This window comes from Schistocerca cancellata, chromosome 2 (assembly GCF_023864275.1).
Source record: "Schistocerca cancellata isolate TAMUIC-IGC-003103 chromosome 2, iqSchCanc2.1, whole genome shotgun sequence".
Lineage (NCBI taxonomy): Eukaryota > Metazoa > Arthropoda > Insecta > Orthoptera > Acrididae > Schistocerca > Schistocerca cancellata.
Genome location: NC_064627.1, coordinates 601,091,763 through 601,114,214, shown reverse-complemented (window position 1 = coordinate 601,114,214; position 22,452 = coordinate 601,091,763). Strand labels below are relative to the sequence as shown.

At 38.6% G+C, this 22,452-nt stretch overlaps 1 protein-coding gene across 6 annotated transcripts in view; it reads left to right on the top strand.

Moving 5' to 3' along the window:
- Positions 1-22,452, top strand: part of LOC126147227 (uncharacterized) — a 92,971-nt gene that overhangs the window by 56,198 nt on the left and 14,321 nt on the right. The window contains exons 3-5 of one of the 6 annotated variants that reach the window (XM_049915678.1): positions 8,671-8,907; positions 12,846-12,889; positions 20,773-20,915. In XM_049915678.1, the coding sequence (XP_049771635.1) occupies positions 8,671-8,907; positions 12,846-12,889; positions 20,773-20,915 (424 nt within the window). Of the gene's footprint in view, positions 1-8,670; positions 8,908-12,842; positions 12,890-13,412; positions 14,126-20,772; positions 20,916-22,452 lie in introns of those variants that run through there. The other 5 variants (XM_049915677.1, XM_049915680.1, XM_049915679.1 and 2 more) reach the window with 5 other exon arrangements.

The following is a 22,452-nucleotide window of genomic DNA, read 5'->3' as shown; positions in this document are numbered from 1 at the left end:
CTTGGTTCTCGCCACCCACCTGTCCTTAATGTACGATAAGTTCTTCCGTCTCAGCTTTTCTTCACTGTAACAACTCTTTGCTTCACTCCGTTTTAGTTTTCTGCATCTTTCATTGTCTTTCCCATCTATTTTCCACCACCCGTTCCCTCCTCTGTTGTGTACAATGCACTTAGCTTCTCACTCTCACTATCTCGTGAAAAACATTTTAGTAGTAATCCCTGTCTTGCAGATTACCCTGTCTTCCACCTTTAAGCTCTCAGGTTTTCAAATCACATCTGATGCAGTCCCTAACACTCAGTCTTTTCTTATCACATATGGTAAGTGTCCCCTGACCCTCAGTTCTGGGTGACTTTCCCAAAATCTACCCGGAAACCCTTCTGCCTGCTCAGAGAGCTTACCAATCATAACAGTCTTTTATGTGTGTGTTCTGCGACCGTTTGGTGAGTAGATTTTTCATCTATACGATTAAATAATTTTAATAAATGAATAAAAGGTTTATTTAACTTTGACACAAGTCTTTGTCAGAGGGGTTTCTTGATAATTTAAAACTGCCATTGACTGTGAAAGCATCACTTGGTGCACAGAGTAGCAAACTGTTCTCTTGAGGTGTTATGTTCAACATTTACCAAAGTACATATTCATAAGAAACTTTAACAACTCGTTAGTTGTATACTGTGATGTTGACTCCCTCAGATAAGGAGATGAACTGGAGTGAGCTCTTGCATACCCAACACTAGACTGACCTCAGCATGAGGGTGTTGCTTTGCTGAGAGGGAGGCATGATCTTCTGATATGCATGCCTCCCATTGGTTGTTATGGATTGCAGTGAGCTCTCAGTAATGCCTGAGGTATGAATTGGCATTGCTGTTTTTAGTGTTGCACCATGATCTCTGGATGATACCACAAAAGTCTTTAATCACAGTTCACAATTAAAGAAAGAAACGAGCAAGTTTTTCCATCATTATGAAGGTACTTACAAAATTATAGTGACTGCACATCTGAAGGCTGTTTTCTTAGTAGATCCTTCAAATCAAAAAGAAAAACAGCCACTATAACATACATACCATCAAAATTATAGAAAGGATATATTGGTACTCCGCATATGGAAGAGAGACAGAATTGCAGAAAACACAGCTAAAAGACTGCTATACATTTGAGCTTTTGGCCACAAGGCAAGGCCTTGCAGACAGCCGTTGTAACCACATACGATTGTTGAACCATATAATAAGAGGGTATTCAGAGTAACAGTAGTGAGTGAGTAGGTACAGAGGAGTAAAATATATCTCACAAGACAGATTGAAATCCAGACATGAATATGGGCTACAGTATGAGTAAGTTACCACGATATGTGCAAAATTGAGAAGGTAGATTTGTAAATGCTATTAGCAGGATATTGTACCTAATCTGTATGAAAGTATGGTGTGATGGAAAGAGATAGACCTAGAAGAAAAAGGTGACCTTTACACATGAGAGAAAAAGGAAAGTACTCAAATAGGAACACTATCACTGTGGAAAATTAAAATATTATTTGATGATAATCTTTCTGTGGAAAGAGGTGTATCTTGACATCAGTTGGTACTGTCAGTTTCAAAACTTCTCCAAAGTAGCAAAGATGCGGAATTTACATGGATTTCTTGATATGTTCCATATCCTAATTTAAAGATAACAGAAGAAAGAGACAGTTGTCAGAGTTTTGCATGCTATCCTTCATTATTGTAGAGATAGCTATCTGATTATAGAATGCCCAACAACAACTGCTTGTTAATTGTTCAAAACATGTAACTCCTCTGGTTCAGTGGTAGTCTGATTGCTCTAGGTGTTTGGTGAGGAAACTGGCCTCATAACAAGAGATGTAACACATACACAGGGCAATATCCCAGTGTCGTCGTAACTGCCGCCTGCTTCACGTCTGCTGTGCAGCGAGCTACCTTAATTTAAGTATTAACTGTATTTTTCTTACTTGTCACTTCTTCTTCCGTGTGTATTTGCTTTTAGGAAGCTTTATTTTTCGAGTGCTCTTAATAGTGTTCCATAGATTTCGTGTTTGTTTTGAATACAGTAAGAGAGAGTCCCTGTAGTCAACCATAGTGCCAGTAGTGCTAGAGTTTGTTTTCAATACAGTCCAGAGACAGGTAGCGCTATTTTCATTGTTTTCTACAAGAAGTGGCTAGCAACCACAGTTTAGTGAATAAGCAGCCGCCTTTAGTGAATTAGCAGTCTAGTTAAAGGTTGATTAACTCTCTTCAGTAAATTGTTTCCTTAGGATGGATAGGATGTGTGACTGCTGTGTACGGATGCAGGAGGAGCTGGCCACTGTTCGCGAACAGCTGAGCGTGTTGATGGCCGTGGTCAGCCGTCTTCAGGCTGCTGCCTCGGAGTGTAGCGGCAGTGGGGAGTCTGGTGCGTCGCAAGGTACACCCCAGGTGTTACATGCTTCACCCACTGTCCCTGCTGTCCCTGCTGTCGAGACATCTTCGCGGGTACCGGGCGCGGTTGGGCCACCCTCTCCCCAAGGGGAGTGGCGGGTTCAGCGGCATTCGCGGCGCACGAGGCGGAAGGTCAATGTGGAGGCTGGCCGTGTGGCATCGCCCGCTCTGCCTGTGAGGGGACATGTGGCTGCTCCTTCAGCAAGGTCCGAGCAGGCACACGGGGGGAGGGGTTTATTAGTTATTGGGAGCTCCAACGTTAGGCGGGTGATGGAGCCCCTTAGGGAAATAGCGAGAAGGTCGGGGAAGAAAGCCAGTGTTCACTCTGTCTGCTTGCCGGGGGGTCTCATCCGAGATGTGGAGGAGGCCCTACCGGCGGCGATAGAGAGCACTGGGTGCACCCGACTGCAAATTGTTGCTCATGTCGGCACCAATGACTCCTGCCGCCTGGGTTCAGAGGTCATCCTCAGTTCGTACAGGCGGTTGGCGGAATTGGTGAAGGCGGAAAGCCTCGCTCGCGGGGTGGAATCAGAGCTAACTATTTGTAGTATCGTTCCCAGAACCGATCGCGGTCCTCTGGTTTGGAGCCGAGTGGAAGGCTTAAACCAGAGGCTCAGGCGATTCTGCGGAGATCTGGGGTGCAAATTTCTCAACCTCCGCTATCGGGTGGAGAAATGTAGGGTCCCCCTGAATAGGTCAGGCGTGCACTACACGCCGGAAGCGGCTACAAGGGTAGCGGAGTACGTGTGGAGTGCACATGGGGGTTTTTTAGGTTAGAGAATCCCCTCCCTAGGCCCGACAAGACGCCTCCTGAGACGCGGCAAGATAGGAGTAGGCAAAATGCAACAGGGAATAACAATATTAATGTGCTAATAGTAAACTGCAGGAGCGTCTATAGAAAGGTCCCAGAACTGCTCTCATTAATAAACGATCACAACGCCCATATAGTACTAGGGACAGAAAGTTGGCTGAAACCAGACGTAAACAGTAACGAAATCCTAAACTCAGATTGGAATGTATACCGCAGAGACAGGCTGAACAGTGAAGGGGGAGGCGTGTTTATAGCGGTAAGAAGTGCAATAGTATCGAAGGAAATTGACGGAGATCCGAAATGTGAAATGATTTGGGTGAAGGTCACGGTTAAAGCAGGCTCAGACATGGTAATTGGATGTCTCTATAGGCCACCTGGCTCAGCAGCTGTTGTGGCTGAGCACCTGAAGGATAATTTGGAAAATATTTCGAGTAGATTTCCCCACCATGTTATAGTTCTGGGTGGAGATTTTAATTTGCCGGATATAGACTGGGAGACTCAGACGTTCATAACGGGTGGCAGGGACAAAGAATCCAGTGAAATTTTTTTAAGTGCTTTATCTGAAAACTACCTTGGGCAGTTAAACAGAGAACCGACTCGTGGCGATAACATATTAGACCTTCTGGTGACAAACAGACCCGAACTATTTGAAAAAGTTAACGCAGAACAGGGAATCAGTGATCATAAAGCGGTTACGGCATCGATGATTTCAGCCGTAAATAGGAATATTAAAAAGGTTAGGAAGATTTTTCTGTTTAGAAAAAGTGACAAAAAGCAGATTTCAGAGTACCTGTTGGCTCAACACAAAAGTTTTGTCTCAAGTACTGATAGTGTTGAGGATCAGTGGACAAAGTTCAAAACCATCGTACAATTTGCGTTAGATGAGTATGTGCCAAGCAAGATCGTAAGAGATGGAAAAGAGCCACCGTGGTTCAACAACCGAGTTAGAAAACTGCTGCGGAAGCAAAGGGAACTTCACAGCAAACATAAACATAGCCAAAGCCTTGCAGACAAACAAAAATTACGCGAAGCGAAATGTAGTGTGAAGAGAGCTATGCGAGAGGCGTTCAATGAATTCGAAAGTAAAGTTCTATGTACTGACTTGGCAGAAAATCCTAAGAAATTTTGGTCTTATGTCAAAGCGGTAGGTGGATCAAAACAAAATGTCCAGACACTCTGTGACCAAAATGGTACTGAAACGGAGGATGACAGACTAAAGTCCGAAATACTAAATGTCTTTTTCCAAAGTTGTTTCACAGAGGAAGATTGCACTGTAGTTCCTTCTCTAGATTGTCGCACAGATGACAAAATGGTAGATATCGAAATAGACGACAGAGGGATAGAGAAACAATTAAAATCGCTCAAAAGAGGAAAGGCCTCTGGCCCTGATGGGATACCAGTTCAATTTTACACAGAGTACGCGAAGGAACTTGCCCCCCTTCTTGCAGCGGTGTACCGTAGGTCTCTAGAAGAGCGTAGCGTTCCAAAGGATTGGAAAAGGGCACAGGTCATCCCCGTTTTCAAGAAGGGACGTCGAACAGTTGTGCAGAACTATAGACCTATATCTCTAACGTCGATCAGTTGTAGAATTTTGGAACACGTATTGTGTTAGAGTATAATGACTTTTCTGGAGACTAGAAATCTACTCTGTAGGAATCAGCATGGGTTTCGAAAAAGACGGTCATGTGAAACCCAGCTCGCGCTATTCGTCCACGAGACTCAGAGGGCCATAGACACGGGTTCACAGGTAGATGCCGTGTTTCTTGACTTCCGCAAGGCGTTCGATACAGTTCCCCACAGTCGTTTATTGAACAAAGTAAGAGCATATGGACTATCAGACCAATTGTGTGATTGGATTGAGGAGTTCCTAGATAACAGGACGCTGCATGTTATTCTCAATGGAGAGAAGTCTTCCGAAGTAAGAGTAATTTCAAGTGTGCCGCAGGGGAGTGTCATAGGACCGTTGCTATTCACAATATACATAAATGACCTGGTGGATGACATCGGAAGTTCACTGAGGCTTTTTGCAGATGATGCTGTGGTGTATCGAGAGGTTGTAACAATGGAAAATTGTACTGAAATGCAGGAGGATCTGCAGCGAATTGATGCGTGGTGCAGGGAATGGCAACTGAATCTCAATGTAGACAAGTGTAATGTGCTGCGAATACACAGAAAGATAGATCCTTTATCATTTAGCTACAAAATAGCAGGTCAGCAACTGGAAGCAGTTAATACCATAAATTATCTGGGAGTACGCATTAGGAGTGATTTAAAATGGAATGATCATATAATGTTGATTGTCGGTAAAGCAGATGCCAGACTGAGATTCATTGGAAGAATCCTAAGGAAATGCAATCCGAAAACAAAGGAAGTAGGTTACAGTACGCTTGTTCGCCCACTGCTTGAATACTGCTCAGCAGTGTGGGATCCGTACCAGATAGGGTTGATACAAGACATAGAGAATCCAACGGAGAGCAGCGCGCTTCGTTACAGGATCATTTAGTAATCGCGAAAGCGTTATGGAGATGATAGATAAACTCCAGTGGAAGACTCTGCAGGAGAGACGCTCAGTAGCTCGGTACGGGCTTTTGTCAAAGTTTCGTGAACATACCTTCACCGAAGAGTCGAGCAGTATATTGCTCCCTCCTACGTATATCTCGCGAAGAGACCATGAGGATAAAATCAGAGAGATTAGAGCCCACACAGAGGCATACCGACAATCCTTCTTTCCACGAACAATACGAGACTGGAATAGAAGGGAGAACCGATAGAGGTACTGAAGGTACCCTCCGCCACACACTGTCAGGTGGCTTGCGGAGTATGGATGTAGATGTAGATGTAGATGTAGATGTAGATGTAGATGTAGAAGTTTTGGAGAGTTTCATATACTCTTCCTAAAGGACTCTCGGTTTCCTAACCCATGGTGTGCCACACATCCAGTGACTTTTCAGTGTTAAGAGCATGGCTAGAAAAGCCTGACTTATGGAAGCATTATATTTGATTAAATGCAACAGGGGTAATAATATTGCTTATCTGAGGTCCCATATCCATATTAAAAGAATGAGGACGAGGCAGTACTGTTAAAAAAAGTAGTCAAAGTGAAATTGAGGTAAGTACATGCCCGTGATTGATAGTTTACAACGTATTGTGTGTGACATTTCATGGTTATCAAATATAATAAAGAATATTTATTGCACATCAAATAGACACAAGATATTGATACTTGTAGATAAAAAGGTTAAAACTGGTTTTGGAACTTTTGAGTATTTACGGTTCGGTCGGTGTTTCACAGCAATGACATCATCATTCATCTAAGGGGAGAAATCTGTAGTGTAACATATCACTTCAATGAAATGTGTTGCAGAAGCATTTTTCAGAAGGATAAATGGTGATCTCCACTGTCAAGTTTATTTTGACAATGAATTAGATTAACCTACTCTTTGGACATAGGTTTCATTTATGCACATGTATTATGAAATGGGTGGACACAGCATATATGCAAGTCAGAACAATGCTGGACATTGTACAACATGCACAGTACGTGCTGGTTGGGCAGTTTATTCTATGCCATCGGGTCCTGCCTTGGAGATATTGTGCGAGTCACAGAGGAAGAGCGATCATGATAGTGCCTATGACGTCATGGGAACAAGAGAAAACTTGTTATAGGCTCAGTCAGTTGGAATCTTTTAAGTAAGATCAGCCATTTTTCAACTTACTACTTATCGGTGTAATTGTGATTGAAGCAAATTTGTAATTATTGGTCATTTCAAACAAGAGTACAATATATGATAAATTGTTTCTGAGAAGCCTCGTATTTATTTCAAGAATTGGCTGTTGGGTTTGTACTCTTCACTTCCAGCAGTAACTGCAGCACTTTGGGTAATGAAGTTTGGTCAGAAGAAGCTGACGAGTGTGGTGAAATAACAAGATGAGAAAGATTGAAAAATAGGAAGTCGTACCTCCTGACCAGACTTTACTTTGCCACCTGATAGCATGGTAAAGAACCATCACATACATCACATAGTTTGACTAAAGTGCAGTTCAAAACAGCTATTTCCTAAAACAGCTGTGTTAAATGCATCCACTTGACACCAACTCTTTGGCTTTAGCTAGCAGACGGAGATACTTGTTTCTTTGTTCTAAGATCCTATGTCCCACTGCAGAGTACTGCTTTGCATTATACAGTGTGTATGTTATGCAGACCCCACAATTGGTGTGGTACCAGAGCATTGATTGCACTTACACGTTGTTGCGTTTGTGCACTTCGTATCTTGCAAACACTGTCATACCCAAGTTACCTTTTCAAACTGGGCTCGGATGATGTGCAATGCCAGTAACTGAAAATTACTTGCATTTTAAATATATTTATGTGTAGAAAATAAAGCTATTTCAAACTGTCTCTGTTAAAATATTTCATCTGGAACAATTTGCTATGAAATAGTATCTTATTAGGTAATTTTGTGTATTCACATTTTGAGGCAGAATTTGCATTTATAGCAAAATTTCAATTTTTCAGGCAGATGATGATTGCATTCAAACCAAAGAATGGATATTCTGGAATCCTTTCTCTGTCTGTCTGTCTGTGTGTGTGTGTGTGTGTGTGTGTGTGTGTGTGTGTGTGTGTGTGTGTGTGTGTGTCTGGCTGGTTACAACTTAACCTCCCTCTCCCTGTTTCATCTCCCCATTAGAAAGAAAACATGGTTATCTCAATCTTGAAACTGTAAATAAACTAAAAAGTTTGATAGCTATCATCATACTTTACATTAAATACTTTCTAGTCTCAGATTTCAGGTGCGGCTTAGATTCGGGAATTTTTTTTTCCTTTATTTCGAGTCTCATTTTTCAGGTGCGGCTTAGATTCGAGTGTGGCTTAGATTCGAGTAAATACGGTAGGACAGGTAGGGCATTCTGCTCATTGACCTCATCCCCAGAGGCGAAAAAATGAATGTTGATCATTACCATGAAACACTGCATAAACCGTAATGGGCATTCAAAACAAGAGGTGTGAAATGAGAAGTGCAGGTGTTGTGGTGGTCCACAGATTAACCTTTTTCTGTAATTATAGTTTTTTTCCCTTCAAATAATAATAATTAATTTCTGTATGATCATTGTACTTTTGTGTGGATGTGAGTTATTCCGAATGCATATTTTTTAGACATATTGCATTAACTCCTCTAGTTTTCAACATGATTTCTTGCTTCTGTCTTGTGACACATGTTGCACTGACTAGTTCTAAGGGTGGATTTTCTGTAAATATTTTCTAAAATTGATAAGCTTTTTGGATTTGTGATGTTCAAATACTGACTAGTTTACACTAAGCTTCTGTGTCTCAATTGCATTGCAGTGAATTTCAGATTATAGTAAACATATGCAAAGCCAATATTTCATAAATTGCAGTGCATGGTGTACTCACTGTCATTATTTTTGTTTTAGAAACCAACTTTTGTGCAGCGTATGGGGTGGCGAAATGGATTGGGAGTCAACATACGAAAACACCGTCTGGGTTTTTCTGCTTCCAGTACATCAGTCCGTCGGCCAACAACATCTTTACAGCTGTTGCAGCTAGCAAAGAAGAGAGTGCAAATTGCAAAAAATATACTAAATGCTAGACACCAGTCATACCTCAAACAGCTGCAACAGTACAGACGTGAAGTATTAGAAGATTCCTTTGTACGTAATTGACACAGTAGTTTAACATAGTCTTGTAACATGGTTACCACAAATTTTCCCATTCAAATTTCAGTGCTAGTGATCCATTCAACAGGCACATATCTTTGGAAAGCTTTCCCTTGCTGATCCTGGTAGATAGTTGGTAGTATAGTGAAACTGTCTTATAGTGGATGGAAACAGCTACAGGAATTATCATATTTTGTACAGTGCTTGACAGGAGGTACGTCAACCAGTATTAATGTTTTGTTTTCGCGTAAAGTAAAATTTACGTTGTGCCAAAAACACCAACAATTTATCCATTCACCAGTATAGCAACAACCTCTGACACCAACCTGTTGCTTGGTGAAATGAGGAATATCACTCAGCAATTAGAAACAGGCATGCAGCTTTGCGGAAATTCAAACTCTATGCATCTACAGAAAACCTTTGTACCATCGGGGATGTGAGACAAGTGATAAAAAAAAAAATGAAGTGGATCTCCTGGAAGTAATTTGCAACTTCCATTTATGAGTCCACTTCCACTGTGCAAGTTTGGGACTCAATAAGGCAGATGTCAACTGAGGGCAGTACACCTCTGCTTTAGGGCTTGCGGAGAAATGGGGTCTTGGTGGACATGACTGATGACATGGCTCAGGTTTTAGCTGAACGCTTTCTTATAGTCACTACTTCGCCTGATTCTTATTTCTTCGCCTGATTCTTATTTCTTCGCCTGATTCTTATTTCTTCGCCTGATTCTTATTTCTTCGCCTGATTCTTATTTCTTCGCCTGATTCTTATTTCTTCGCCTGATTCTTATTTCTTCGCCTGATTCTTATTTCTTCGCCTGATTCTTATTTCTTCGCCTGATTCTTATTTCTTCGCCTGATTCTTATTTCTTCGCCTGATTCTTATTTCTTCGCCTGATTCTTATTTCTTCGCCTGATTCTTATTTCTTCGCCTGATTCTTATTTCTTCGCCTGATTCTTATTTCTTCGCCTGATTCTTATTTCTTCGCCTGATTCTTATTTCTTCGCCTGATTCTTATTTTATTTAGAATTGTCATGACTATTTAATGGTTTTATTTAGGTGTGAGGAAAGGCCCTGAATGTGAATGTAGACAAACATTCCCATGTGTGATTTTTACTATCCATTTTAATATGTTAATAAGCAACCACTGCGCCCCCCCCCCCTTCTTCTTTTTTTTTTTTTTTTTTTTTTTTTTTTTTTTTTTTTTTTTTTTTTTTTTTTTTTTTTTTTTTTTTCCCTGATGTATATCAGAGGGCCATTGTCCCAAGAAGATTGCCTGTGAGGGAAGATTTATCCTCACTAAGCATTAATTCATATCCTACAGGGGCACCAATAACCGGATCACTCTGAAACCAGTATCATCATCATCATCATCATCACAATCACCACCACCACCATCATTTGTTCAAGAGCCTTTCACACACATTCATGCAGCAGTTCTGCCATTGCCGTCAACTTTACCATACATAAATTGAGTCAGTCATTTTGTTATTTGTGTACTAGTATGTGTTGTAACGCTGTCAACTTTACTGCACTGGTACACAACTGGACTACCCAGTTATGATGACCACAAAGAACTTCGGAAAATGCATTGTATGTGCAAGAATACTAATAATGGCAGACTGTACATCCACCTTACATTGATCGCTAGTAGGTTGCATAACTAAATTAGGCTACCACCATTATCGGACTTCAGTGTTCAGCAGCTGCCATATGATGCGTTTATGGACAGAGCTCCCTCTCAAAAAATTACTGTTTCACCATTCCATGCAATGTGCAAAGTTTTGTCAGTGTCGCTTTCTGTATGACTTGATACGTGCCCTATTCTATCTCACCTTATTTTCATGATCACCATTTCCTCGAAATATGAGGGTATTCTGAAAAGTAATGTCTCCAAATTTTTTTATTCAGTTCTCAATGTCAGTTGAGATATTGCACACCATGAATACTACTCTGTTGACATTCTTGCTTCACCGATGCAAGTTGTGACCCTCTTCTGTTAGAGAGCTTCAAATGGTAGCCTGTAACGTGGTGGCGTGTATCGTAGCCTTGTCAGTGTGTGGGAAGCGGAAAGCATAAATTTGAAGAGTTCATCTACATCTGGAACACCCGCTCCTTCAGCATGACAGTGCCAGACTACACAGGAGTGCTGTGACATCTGCAACTATCCTAGAGCCTTGAGTTTACTGTCATTGATCGTCTTCCATACACTCCTGAGTTGGTCCTACCCGATTTTTGTATGTTTCCAAAACTTAAAGAACATGTTTAAGGACTTCCCTTTGACAGTGATGAAGCAGTGCAAGGAGAGGTAATATTGTGGCTCCATGAACGAAGTCAAACATTCTACAGTGACAGTTTCAAATAACCAGTTTCTCGTAGGTAAAAATGTATTTGTTGCCAAGATGGTTGTGTTGAGAAATAAATATCCAGGCGTGAAAAATAAAAATGTAGAATGCTAATATAGATTGTTTTATTTAAAAATCTTAGTTTTCACATAAAAGATTCAGAGGATTACTTATCAGCACGCCCTCATACAATGGGGGCAACAGAACTGTAGTGTACAGTACTGGATAGTACTGGTTCTCAAAATTTACACAATAGAGTATTGTGAGAAAGTTGGCTTTCCATTCACAATTTCCATTCAGCTCTGTGCATCTCCTTATACTATACATGAACCATGCAAAATGTTAGGGTTCTCTTTTCCATGTCTGTTTTTAATTCTTAATGTGCCCATTCATTACTCTGATTCATCTACATAGTGGGTGGTTACCTTTACGCATTTTGTTTGTATTGCATCAGGATTTTCTGCTATTAGTACATTATGAGTCTCTTCATAAATTTTTCATGTGGGCTGAATTTTGGTTCTCCTAAAGAATTGTACTTGATGGCTTTGCTACAATATTCTTGTAGTTGCATGACTCAGCAAGATCTGGTTACCAGACTGCGGCGGTAGCAGTGTAGTTTATATATCCAAGAAGCAGGGAAAGGAGGTAGTAACAGTGTAAACTTTCAGATATGTGTCCACAGAAATTTTTCCAGAAGGGGGCAAGACTTAAAAATACCCATTTTTTAAAAATATAAATGAGTTAGTCAGTTTCAAGACTGTCATGCTATAAGAACCAAATTGTATGGATGACTCAAGCAGAGGTGAAGTATATCCAACCATATTGATGGTTATCCACATAATATATAAATAAAAACTGTACTCAAGATTCTGTACTTAGTTACGTGATGGAGTTCGCTCTTACTACAGCAAGGTAACCTGTTCACCTTGCCAAGTAATATGGGTAAAGAAAAACAGTGGCAGATGTTTTGGTTGCCTATACTATTTTGTTATTTAGTTGCCCAAGGCCTTGTAATGAACAGAATCTGTGAGGTATTTTATGGACTTGAACAGGTCAGTCCATTCCTCTTTCCTTATAAAATCAGAGTAAGTGCTACATTTTTGAGTAACTGTGCGAGCAGGCCTCTTAAACTAGGACATTGAGTTCTTGAGGGACATCCTGATCAGTGACACTATTATTTATGGAACCTTTCCTAACCACTCAATCAATGCTACTGACAATTCATACGTGAGGGAGGGATCACAGAATGATTGTCGAACTTTCTTGCTGTGTTTTGAAAAATAAAGGATAGCATAGACGCAGTTTCATAGAAAACTCTCTCTCTATCACACACACACACACACACACACACACACACACACACACACACACACACCTCCCTCCCTGCTCCTCCCATCCATTTTCTCATTTGTTTTGTAGTGTTTAATTTTACTGTGTAATATGCAACTATATATTTTAAAACTGTTGAGATGTGCTGTAACAAATGTGTGTTTTTTGCTGTATAAATCTTACCACGTTACTTTGTTACACAGAAACACTCAGTTGATTAAGATATGTTACAGCAAGTCATTACTTTTTTTCCAGCAGATGCCACACTACAGAGTGGAGAATATGCAAGAGTTTCCAGCCTTGTACGTATACTCATCTGCCATATGATCAAAATTAATGGACCTGTAAAGTTTTACGGTTTGCATTTAAATAGCAGTCAAATTACACGATATGTGAAGACCCTTGCTCAAATGTGTATGCTTTCATTCTGCATCTATTTTCATGTGCTTGTTTCTAGTACTTTTACTGAAATGTTTTACACATCAGTTGCCAGATATTCCTGATTATTTTATTGATTTTAAATGGACTGTTTTCACAGTGTTGTAGGAGAAGTTCAAGGTGAAGAGTCAGTCACCTTTTCAACCTTTTCACCCTTTTAGGAATTAAGTTATTTACTTTTGTTTCAGTGTATCTGGATTCATGTTCATTCATTTAACTTTTTGGAATACTCCAATGATGATAGAAGATGAAATCTAACCTGTGGGGCTTCTGAAATTTGAGATAGATTCTTCATTTTTCAGTTTTTGAGGGCTTTTTTTTATATTTTGCAAAAAAGTTTAGTATCGATTGTTCCTCTATTACACCTTCTTCTGTTTTTTGTTCCAGATTCTAATTGTGCTGCTGTGATATTCTGTTCAATTTCGAAAGTAAACTGTGAGGTGGGAAAGTCCAAATTCCATAATGACTGGCTTGAAAGACTGTTTGAAAAGTGAAGTGTCACGTGGGAGGGAAAGTTAGTGAAAGTGAGATATTTTGCAGTGTGTGTTCTTGCTGTATTAATTTTGAGACAAAAGATTTTCAGCCAGTTTTTAATGACTCTTACAACAATTTATAAGTGTAACTTCGAGATTAAATATGGGTCAACATCAGTTACATTATAACTTTCAGATCAGTCACAACCTTTAAGTTCGATACTTTGTCAACAGTCTATGTGTTAAGTACCCCGGATAGTTCCACCACCATTAAATTGATTTGGGCAATGAACTCAGTGTTTTCCAGTTGGTATATGGATTTGTCAAATGACATTTATAACTTTTTTTAAGATGATGATACCTGTCATTCTTCCTGAACATTCTTCTCTTTCATCTAAAAAAATGAAATGCCTAATGACTGATGGACTGGCACCATATTCCTAGGAATATATGTTAGAAGTAGCATGTTCATCATATTACACATGGAGTTTCCATGAAAGTATCAAAACTTTGAAAACTGCAACCGTGGAAGAATATTGGACCTAAGAAACCAGCCATTTATGCAGTTATTTAAAGCGTTACTAGCACATATGTAATTGATGTATCTCCAAGAGTAATATATACTAAAAGAGCCAAGTTCCAAGATTTATTTTTCGTATATACTTTAGTTCTTTGGTGTAGGGTGAGTTTTTGAGCAATTTCTTCCTCTTAAACTTCCAAAAGTTCTTGCTCACTCAACAAATACGACTTTTTTGTAGCAGGATTACAGCAAACTGTAAAACCTAACAAGTAAACACACAAAATTCTGTCAATAGGATCATACTGACAGCAGCTATTACATTCTCTTGTGTTTCTTTTGAAATAATTCTAGAAATTGACAACAGAAGGCAGCTCCAGTCAAGGCACAGGTCATGAGATGTCTATACATTGTTTTCATGCGAAATGAGTGCAGTCTTCAAGCCACAGGTGGCTCATGCACTGGGAAAATTGCTTCCTGACCTGTACCCTGGGTGCAGTCTTTTTAACACAAAGTTGTGGTCCGAGCAATGCTCGGGCTTGGTCTCCAAAGTATTAAAGATAAATAATTCCAGGCAGCCATTAAATCTAGATCAGGAAGTTTGCATTGCACAACAACACATCACTCAACAGCTTTCTTAGTCAGCAAAGTTCACAGTGATGTGTTACATCATAAATTACGTGAAGCAGTTTCTGAAGCCAACTTGTCCATAAATAAATGGCTTATGTTGAGATCAGGTGGACCTAACATCAATAAAAAAGTGTTCAGGTTTTCAGATAATGCTGCCCAGGAGAACCAAGGCAGACAGCCTACAAACATCAGAAATTGCAACATTCTTACAATGTATAATGCCTGTGTAAAGGCTTTGGAGTGTTTAGCTGAAGAAGCAGATGAATTTCAGCTCAATATGTAATGTGTGTTACTTTAAATGAATTATGTGAACAACAACAACAACAATGTGAGAAAATCGACCAGCGAATTGCAGGTATAAAGGTTTATTAACAACTCTTAACCATGGTTTCAACAGTTGTAAAATTTTCTTCTTTCATGGACATTGTAGCAGCCCTTTTTCTGTTTTCACTTTTTCGTCTAATAGGTGAAAGTTTGATTTTATTTTTTACACATTGACTGTCATTGAAGGGTTTTACTTTCATTTAATATTGTCCCTGCTAAGTATCAGTTTGATTACTTTTAAAACCCAATGTTAAACGTGGGTCACTACACGTATAGTCTTCCCAACTCTGAGAGAAAAAATCTTTAGTAGCTTTACTACCAATGTTAACAGACGATGATACTTTAACCTTTCGTTCAATTGTTTTAGTTACAAATCGCTAGTTTGCTCTTGGCATAGATCACGTAACCTTAACGTTTATTAATCTAAGTTAAATTAATGTTCAAGACTTGTATTATGTTTCAAATTAACGACGTCAGTTTATTGACAAGAATTATTAATAAATAGGTTCACTCATACGATCTCAAAGAAGTTCTATAATTAGATGTCTAAGTAGGATTCCCATTAGCATCAAAGATGTTGGATAATATCCTGTAACTTTCGGTAAATAAGTCATTTCTATTTAATATCCGCAAACTGTCATTCACTATGATTACTAGTCGCGTGAAGTTAAAGTTTCCCACTATCACAATTCAAAGTCCGAATCCGGTTAAAATTCTCAATTCAGTAAAGTATTTAAATATTCACACGAATTGACATTAAAGCCAATGAGATTACTGTTCACCTTCCCATTTATCTAATCTGATAAATGTCCAAATCAAAGTCTTGAATTGACAATCCTCAAAAACAATCTTGTCATGATCTATTCTTGATCCCCGTTTAATAAAGTCCCAGTTGTTGTTGTTCTCTAAAGCTGTACGTCCTAAATATCTTCCGAACTAGAACAGACTAGAGATTGGAGTATCGTAATTACAACATATGGCTATTTATACTTTAATAAGCACTATCTTTGGTGTCCCAGACCTACGTTCTATGACTATAAAATTGATTTTCTTACATATTGGAATAACTAATATTTTAATATTTTCTACTGTTTTTCCCCCTTCCCATGTTTCTAAAATTTATAATTAAATTTTCCTTTTCTTTTCTTTTGCTTTCTATACTAGATATTTCCCTCTATTTGTTTTTTATTTATTTTTCGTAATTACTACTTGTGGAGGGACTTGGGTCATTTTGTGAATTGATATTTTAAGGACATGGGAGCTAATTTGGGAGCTATTTTTGTGTTTTCAACACAGAGAGGTGCTGTAGGTGTTACAACATGTAAAATCACATATTGGTGATGACAAGAGTCAAGCACAATAGCTCATTTCAAGTAATATGCTATGTGTGACCATCAGTAAAACCAAATAAAATAAATTAAAAAGCATTCCCATTGGAAGTAGTATAGGCTACAGCAATCAAGCGCAGTGATGTTCATTGCAGATCTGTTGCCATCTTCAGAGCAGTAAATGGAAGTTAAAACATTAAAAACACCTGTATATGCCCATAGTCCCAAGTGGAATATTCATGTCAGGTGTTGAGGCTGCAGTTTACAGTTGTAAAGTTGTAACTTACATTTACTGTACTGAAGGGGCCACGCAGTGATCGAAATCTAGATGTGGAATAAATGTAATTGCAACTGATTGCTGTACCCTTTACTACTTGAAATGAATAAAGTCCATATGGAGTCAAACTTGGTTTCCATTTCAGCTGCACTAAGTGTAAATGTCTTCTTATTAAAATTTACGTGGAATTAAGTCAGTGAAACAGCTTGTATGTTGCCGCAAGGCACCAGAATTGACAGCCCTGAGTGAACAATACAAAAAACTTCTCCACAGCACAAAAGTAACAACAGTGTGGTGCAGTGTCTCCAAGAAAGGGGTTGTTGGCCTTTACTTTTTTGAAGAGGGGGTTGGGACCACAGTTGCTGTTAGATTAGCAGGCTATATCAAAATGTTAAACAACTTCTTGTGGTCCAGAACTGGAAAGGGATTGGGAGAACTTAAGATAAATGTGACTCCAACCAGATGATGAGGAACTGGTATGATTCAGTGATGTTTTGTAGCTTGGACTCTCTCCCAGTGTTATTGAATTGTTACTTCTTATTTTGGAGCTATTTAAAATCATGTGTGGATGTGGAAAAACTGGAAAATTTACATTCATTGAGAAACTGAAGCTGTGTCAAATTTTGAGAAAGCTGTCCAGAGCTTTGAGGAAGCTCAGAATTTGTGTCCAATAAGAAGGAAGTCACCTGAAAGACATTATTTTCTGATACTTATTAATGTATGTAGATATCAAAATATTATTTAAAGTTTGCCTATAAATAAACTGATGGGGAATTATTTAGTAGTAGAAAAACATACGCTTCCTCCTCTCCTCTCTGCTCTGTATTAAATCCATTTTACCCATGGCAAACACTTTTCTTCACACTTAACTGAAATTTTGAATCCAGCAACTATGACCCTCTACTTCTGTCCCATATCATGTTTCATTGAGTGAACAGGACCATCAGTATCAAGAGACAGCTGCATAACCTGACAAAAGTTCAAATGTGAAATACCTTGGCAATGAAAATAAAATTAGTATTTGTGAAACCTTGAACTTTCTATAGCAAGAATGAAGATTGCTTCCTTAAGAAAGTATAATTGTGCCCATATTAAAACATGGAGAACATGTATATTTTTTTACAACTGGAGACCAGTAGGTCGAACAGACTGCCTCGTCTTATCAGGTAAATGTGGAGAGTGTCCCAGTTCAGAACAGACATGTACAGATGACTCTGGAGCCAGTTTAGAGTTCCCTGTTTTTGTGTGTGTACTAAAGGCCACAAACTGCAGAGTGTGTGAAGTATTCTCACTGCCAAGTTGATGTCATATTATGCTTGGACTAAATGAGCTGCCTAGCGGCTATTGATCAGTGCTACCTGTAGAACACGCTGTTATCAAACAATCCAGGTTAGATTGGTCAAGCATCATAACATTTATTTGGACTCTGAATCACATTGACATCTCAGAAAATGAATCTGCAGTTTGGAAGGTGAAGGAAGCTGTAATGAGGATAATTAAATCTCAGAATCCCTTTGGTTGATCTGTGGTTGCTATTAAGGCACAGAATGTCAATGGCTTGGGAACAAAAACTGTCAAAAAATTAAGAATGGTTAAGAAGGCTACCACTGCATCAAGGACTTTGTTCAGAGTCAGTTATGCTATGCAGACAATGGATGTGCTACTCGTAGTACTCTCATAAATTGATCCTATTACGAGAGGTTTAACTCATGTTTGAATCTGATGACTTGATCATGGACCATATAACTGCAGTATATGCCACCCTGGCCAACCTGGAGAGGGAACCAGCATTACACTTCCCTATGCAAAACAGATCCAAGAATTTGAGAGAAAGCATATTTCATAATAAAATTAAGTGTTCCTTCTAGTTGTTGCACCTGAGCAGACACATGGGGAGTGCCTTCCCCGCATTATAGACATAAACTTTCAGCTGGACCCATTTCAGTGCTAACACCCCATACATTATCCTGTTTTATTCTGTTTTCTCACATATGTAGGATCCACAAATCAACATTTCCTTTACTAACATAGTATACTGAATGTTCAAATTTATTGTCATTGTCTTATTCATTTGACCAGTTGCAGTATTAAGTTTGGCAACTAGCCTGCTGATAAAGAGAAAGGCTTCCTCATTCATTGTAGTTTTTCTGTCAGAGATACAGGATTTCAACCATTTTGCAGAATCTGCTGTTTGCGCCATAATATTCTAATTTACTTAAAATGATATTGTGGTCAATGCAGTTAGATGTCATTGACAGATCACAAAATATACCAGTAGCCTGTAATTAATGTCTAATGAATTACGTACATTCTCACTGTGTGTATAGAAAGCCTTTCCAATATAGAAACCTTTACAAATCCGAATTGTGACTTGAATAATATTTTGTGGTAAGATGTTTAAGACAATAGCTGTATATTACCTTTTCAAAAATTATTAATAATATGGGCAAAAGTGAAATTGGACTTTGACGGTATTTCTTTATCTCCTCCTTATACAGTCTTAACTTCTGCATATTTCAACCATTTGGGAAATGTTCCACTGATATGACTAGTTACACAAATAACTTAAAATGTCACTAAAGTCAGAGGCACACTGTTTAATGTACTTCGTTGATATATTATCATAGTCACTAGAATTTTTTGATTTTAAGGAATGTGTGGTAGACATTACTTCTGCTGGTGTTGTGGAGGCCTTACTCATATTATTATAGTTACTTGTAGTGACTGATCTGAGATATTCCATGTCAGTATAGAATGCACCTGACAACCCCATCTTTTCAGTAACTCTCATGAAGTGCTTATTGAGAAGTTCAGCAACACTGCACACATCTGTACCCGTGTATCATTTACTATTAAGCTACATGCTCATCATCATCTCTGGTTCTATCAGTCTCTTCCTTCACTGTGTCCCACATTGTCTTTATTTTGTTATCTGATGTGACTACCCTTTTCTGATAATGCATTTGCTTTGATACCCATATTACTATCTTCAATATTTTGCAGTATGCTTTGTAATGATCTGTATCATGTACATCATAGCTGTTTCTGACTGATAGATACAGTTTCCATTTTGTGTTGCAGGATACCTTTATTGCTTGAGTAATCCATGAATCCATGGCTTTGTTGTAGACTTTGGTCTAATTTGGGTCAGTTTTGGAGGAAAATAGTTTTCAAATAAGTTAACAGCATTATTAATAAAACTGTTGTATTCGTCATCTGTGCTATGAGCATTGTACTCATCCTCCTATTCATGACTTGGAGTAGTTTCCTAAATAATCAATATTTGGCTTACTGACTATCGTCTTGAACCCAGATTAAGTAGAATTTATATCCTGATCGGTAGTAACGTTCAGCAAAAGGAACTGCATGTCATGGTCTGAGAGGCTACTGATTATTTGTTTCATAGTATAATTTTGTTCATTAAAAATTTCTACAAAGATACCATCAGTGGCTGAAAGCCAAATAACAAAAGATTGACAGCAACTCTTAAACATTGTTCTAACCATACTTTTTTGTGTAGACTGCTAAAAAGCCCATGTCTAGATCCATAAATTTTATCAAGACTACCACGTTGTACTGCTAATGTCTGCAGTTCATGGTCTATGGATTAGTGGTAGGGATTAGTGTCAAGAGTTACAGGGTTCATTTCTCAGCTGGATCAGAGATTTTCTTCACTTGGAGACAGTGTTTTTGTGTTGTTATCAACATTTCATCACATATTCATTGATGTGCAATTCAGCAAAGTGGTGTGAAGTAGAAAGACTTGCACCACACGGCCGAACCACCCCAGACGGGGTCTCCGAGCAAGCGATGCCATACATGTATTGTTTTTTGTAGTATTACTGCTACAGATTTGTGTGTTACCCTAACAACTGAATAACAGGTGCAAGTAGGATACTTAATATTATCTTTTTTTAAAGTTATTCACTATGCAGTATCTGCTCTGTGCAGACAAGAGTTCTGTTGTTATGCAACTGATACTGTTTGTTTAATAATAAACAGTTTGCAACCAGCAATACAAGTCCATAACTTCGTCTTGCATAAGTATATGTATGATATAACTAGATTTGAGTTAAACATAATATGATTTTCATGTCACTAGTTGTTAAATGCATCATAAGCAATATTATTTGGGACTTGTTATTTTTTTTTTTACTGAGAGTAATCGTGCCATTTCTTGTGTTTTTGCCTAACAAAGGTTTTCTGAAATCGGGGATTGTAACAGGATTTCACATAACCGTATAGGCAGGCAACGAGTTCACACAAAAAATTACTCAGAAGGAACATTGAGTGTTACGTTTGAAAATGAACTGGCAAACTCCCAGACTCGCACACGTACAGGTAAGGTTGAGGATAAAAGAAGTTTGTAAAAAAATAAGAGCAAATAATAAAATTTTAGTTTGGTTTGTTTTATTCTGTTATGTTGTAACACTGTTTACTGTAACATTGTCAAACTTTTGTGGAACAGAGGAATACGTTAAGTAAAAAATATTGACACCAGGACCCTGGAAAATGTTACAGCCCTAGAACAGCAGGAAGGGGTTGCTTAACCATAAATGGGTATCACATTAAAAATCAAGATTGTTAATCTAAGACCCATTTACTACCATTCATGTATATGGCATGCATAAATTTCAGTGAAAGCTTTGTCAAGTTTGAACACTTTTAGATTACTGTTTTGGATACAAAAATCTTGCTTATCTATTCAGTAATGCACCCTATTCATAAAGTTTCAAAAATGTATTCTTTTATTCCAGTTCTTGATTCCAAACATTGGAATCCCACTTTTAGCAGATTATTGATACTTTTTGTGCATATTTTCCATAGGAAGGTTTTCCCCCCAAAAGATATCATTGGTCTTACTATCTTTCCACATTCCAGTTTGACTCTTATTATTTGTCTGGTCCTACAGTCGTACCTTCGGTTGATTTGTTTTGTAGCACTTGTCCTGTTCTTTGTTGTTCCCCAGTCATGAGTTCATTTACTGCTTGAAGAACTGACACCTTTATTAAACATGTGATAAACAGTATCTGAACATCCTTCTCGGCACTATAGAAGGTAACCATTTCTGGTTTATTTCCTTCATTTACTGCAGCTTCAGGATGCAGTCGGCTGAGAATAATGACATTACTTACATGATTGTCTGAAAGAACACTGTTGACAGTCTAAAAGTGTGTGAAATACTTCAAAATTAATTTGCTGACTGTGAATTTAGTGAACTCTCTGATATACGGATGTAGGCAGCATGACATGTGGAAGTTTGAGTAGGTCAGTGAAGTTGCATTGTTAGTCGAAGCAGTTAAGGTGACCGCTTGCAGTAGGTGGGAAATCTGGGTTCAAGTCCTGGTCTGGCACAAATTTTCATACATCACTATTTGGTAGTAGATCTATACCTAATACAGCCGATTTCAAAGATTCAGTGAGAGAATTAATTTCAGATAATGAGATTTCTATTCCATTTCCCTTGGTATACTGTCAGGGTGCATTCTGGTTTATCAGTTGTTTCAAGATAATGATGGAATGTGTCAGAATTGTTGCTCAAGTAGTTGGGGATTTCTCGGTGAATCTAGTTCATTGCTCTAATTAATGATGTTTTCGTCTGTTGAAGTTTATTTGCAAGCTGAAGGGATGTGACGAAGTTGTCTGTGAAGTTCATTCCTTCATTTATAAATGGTTCCATGAGGCAAAGAATGTAAAACTCTTTATCAAGCCGGCCGGTGTGGCCGAACGGTTCTAGGTGCTTCGGTCTGGAACAGCGCAACTGCTACGGTCGCAGGTTCGAATCCTGCCTCGGGCATAGATGTGCGTGAGGTCTTTAGGTTAGTTAAGTTTAAGTAGTTATAAGTTCTAGGGTACTGATAACCCGAGATGTTAAGTC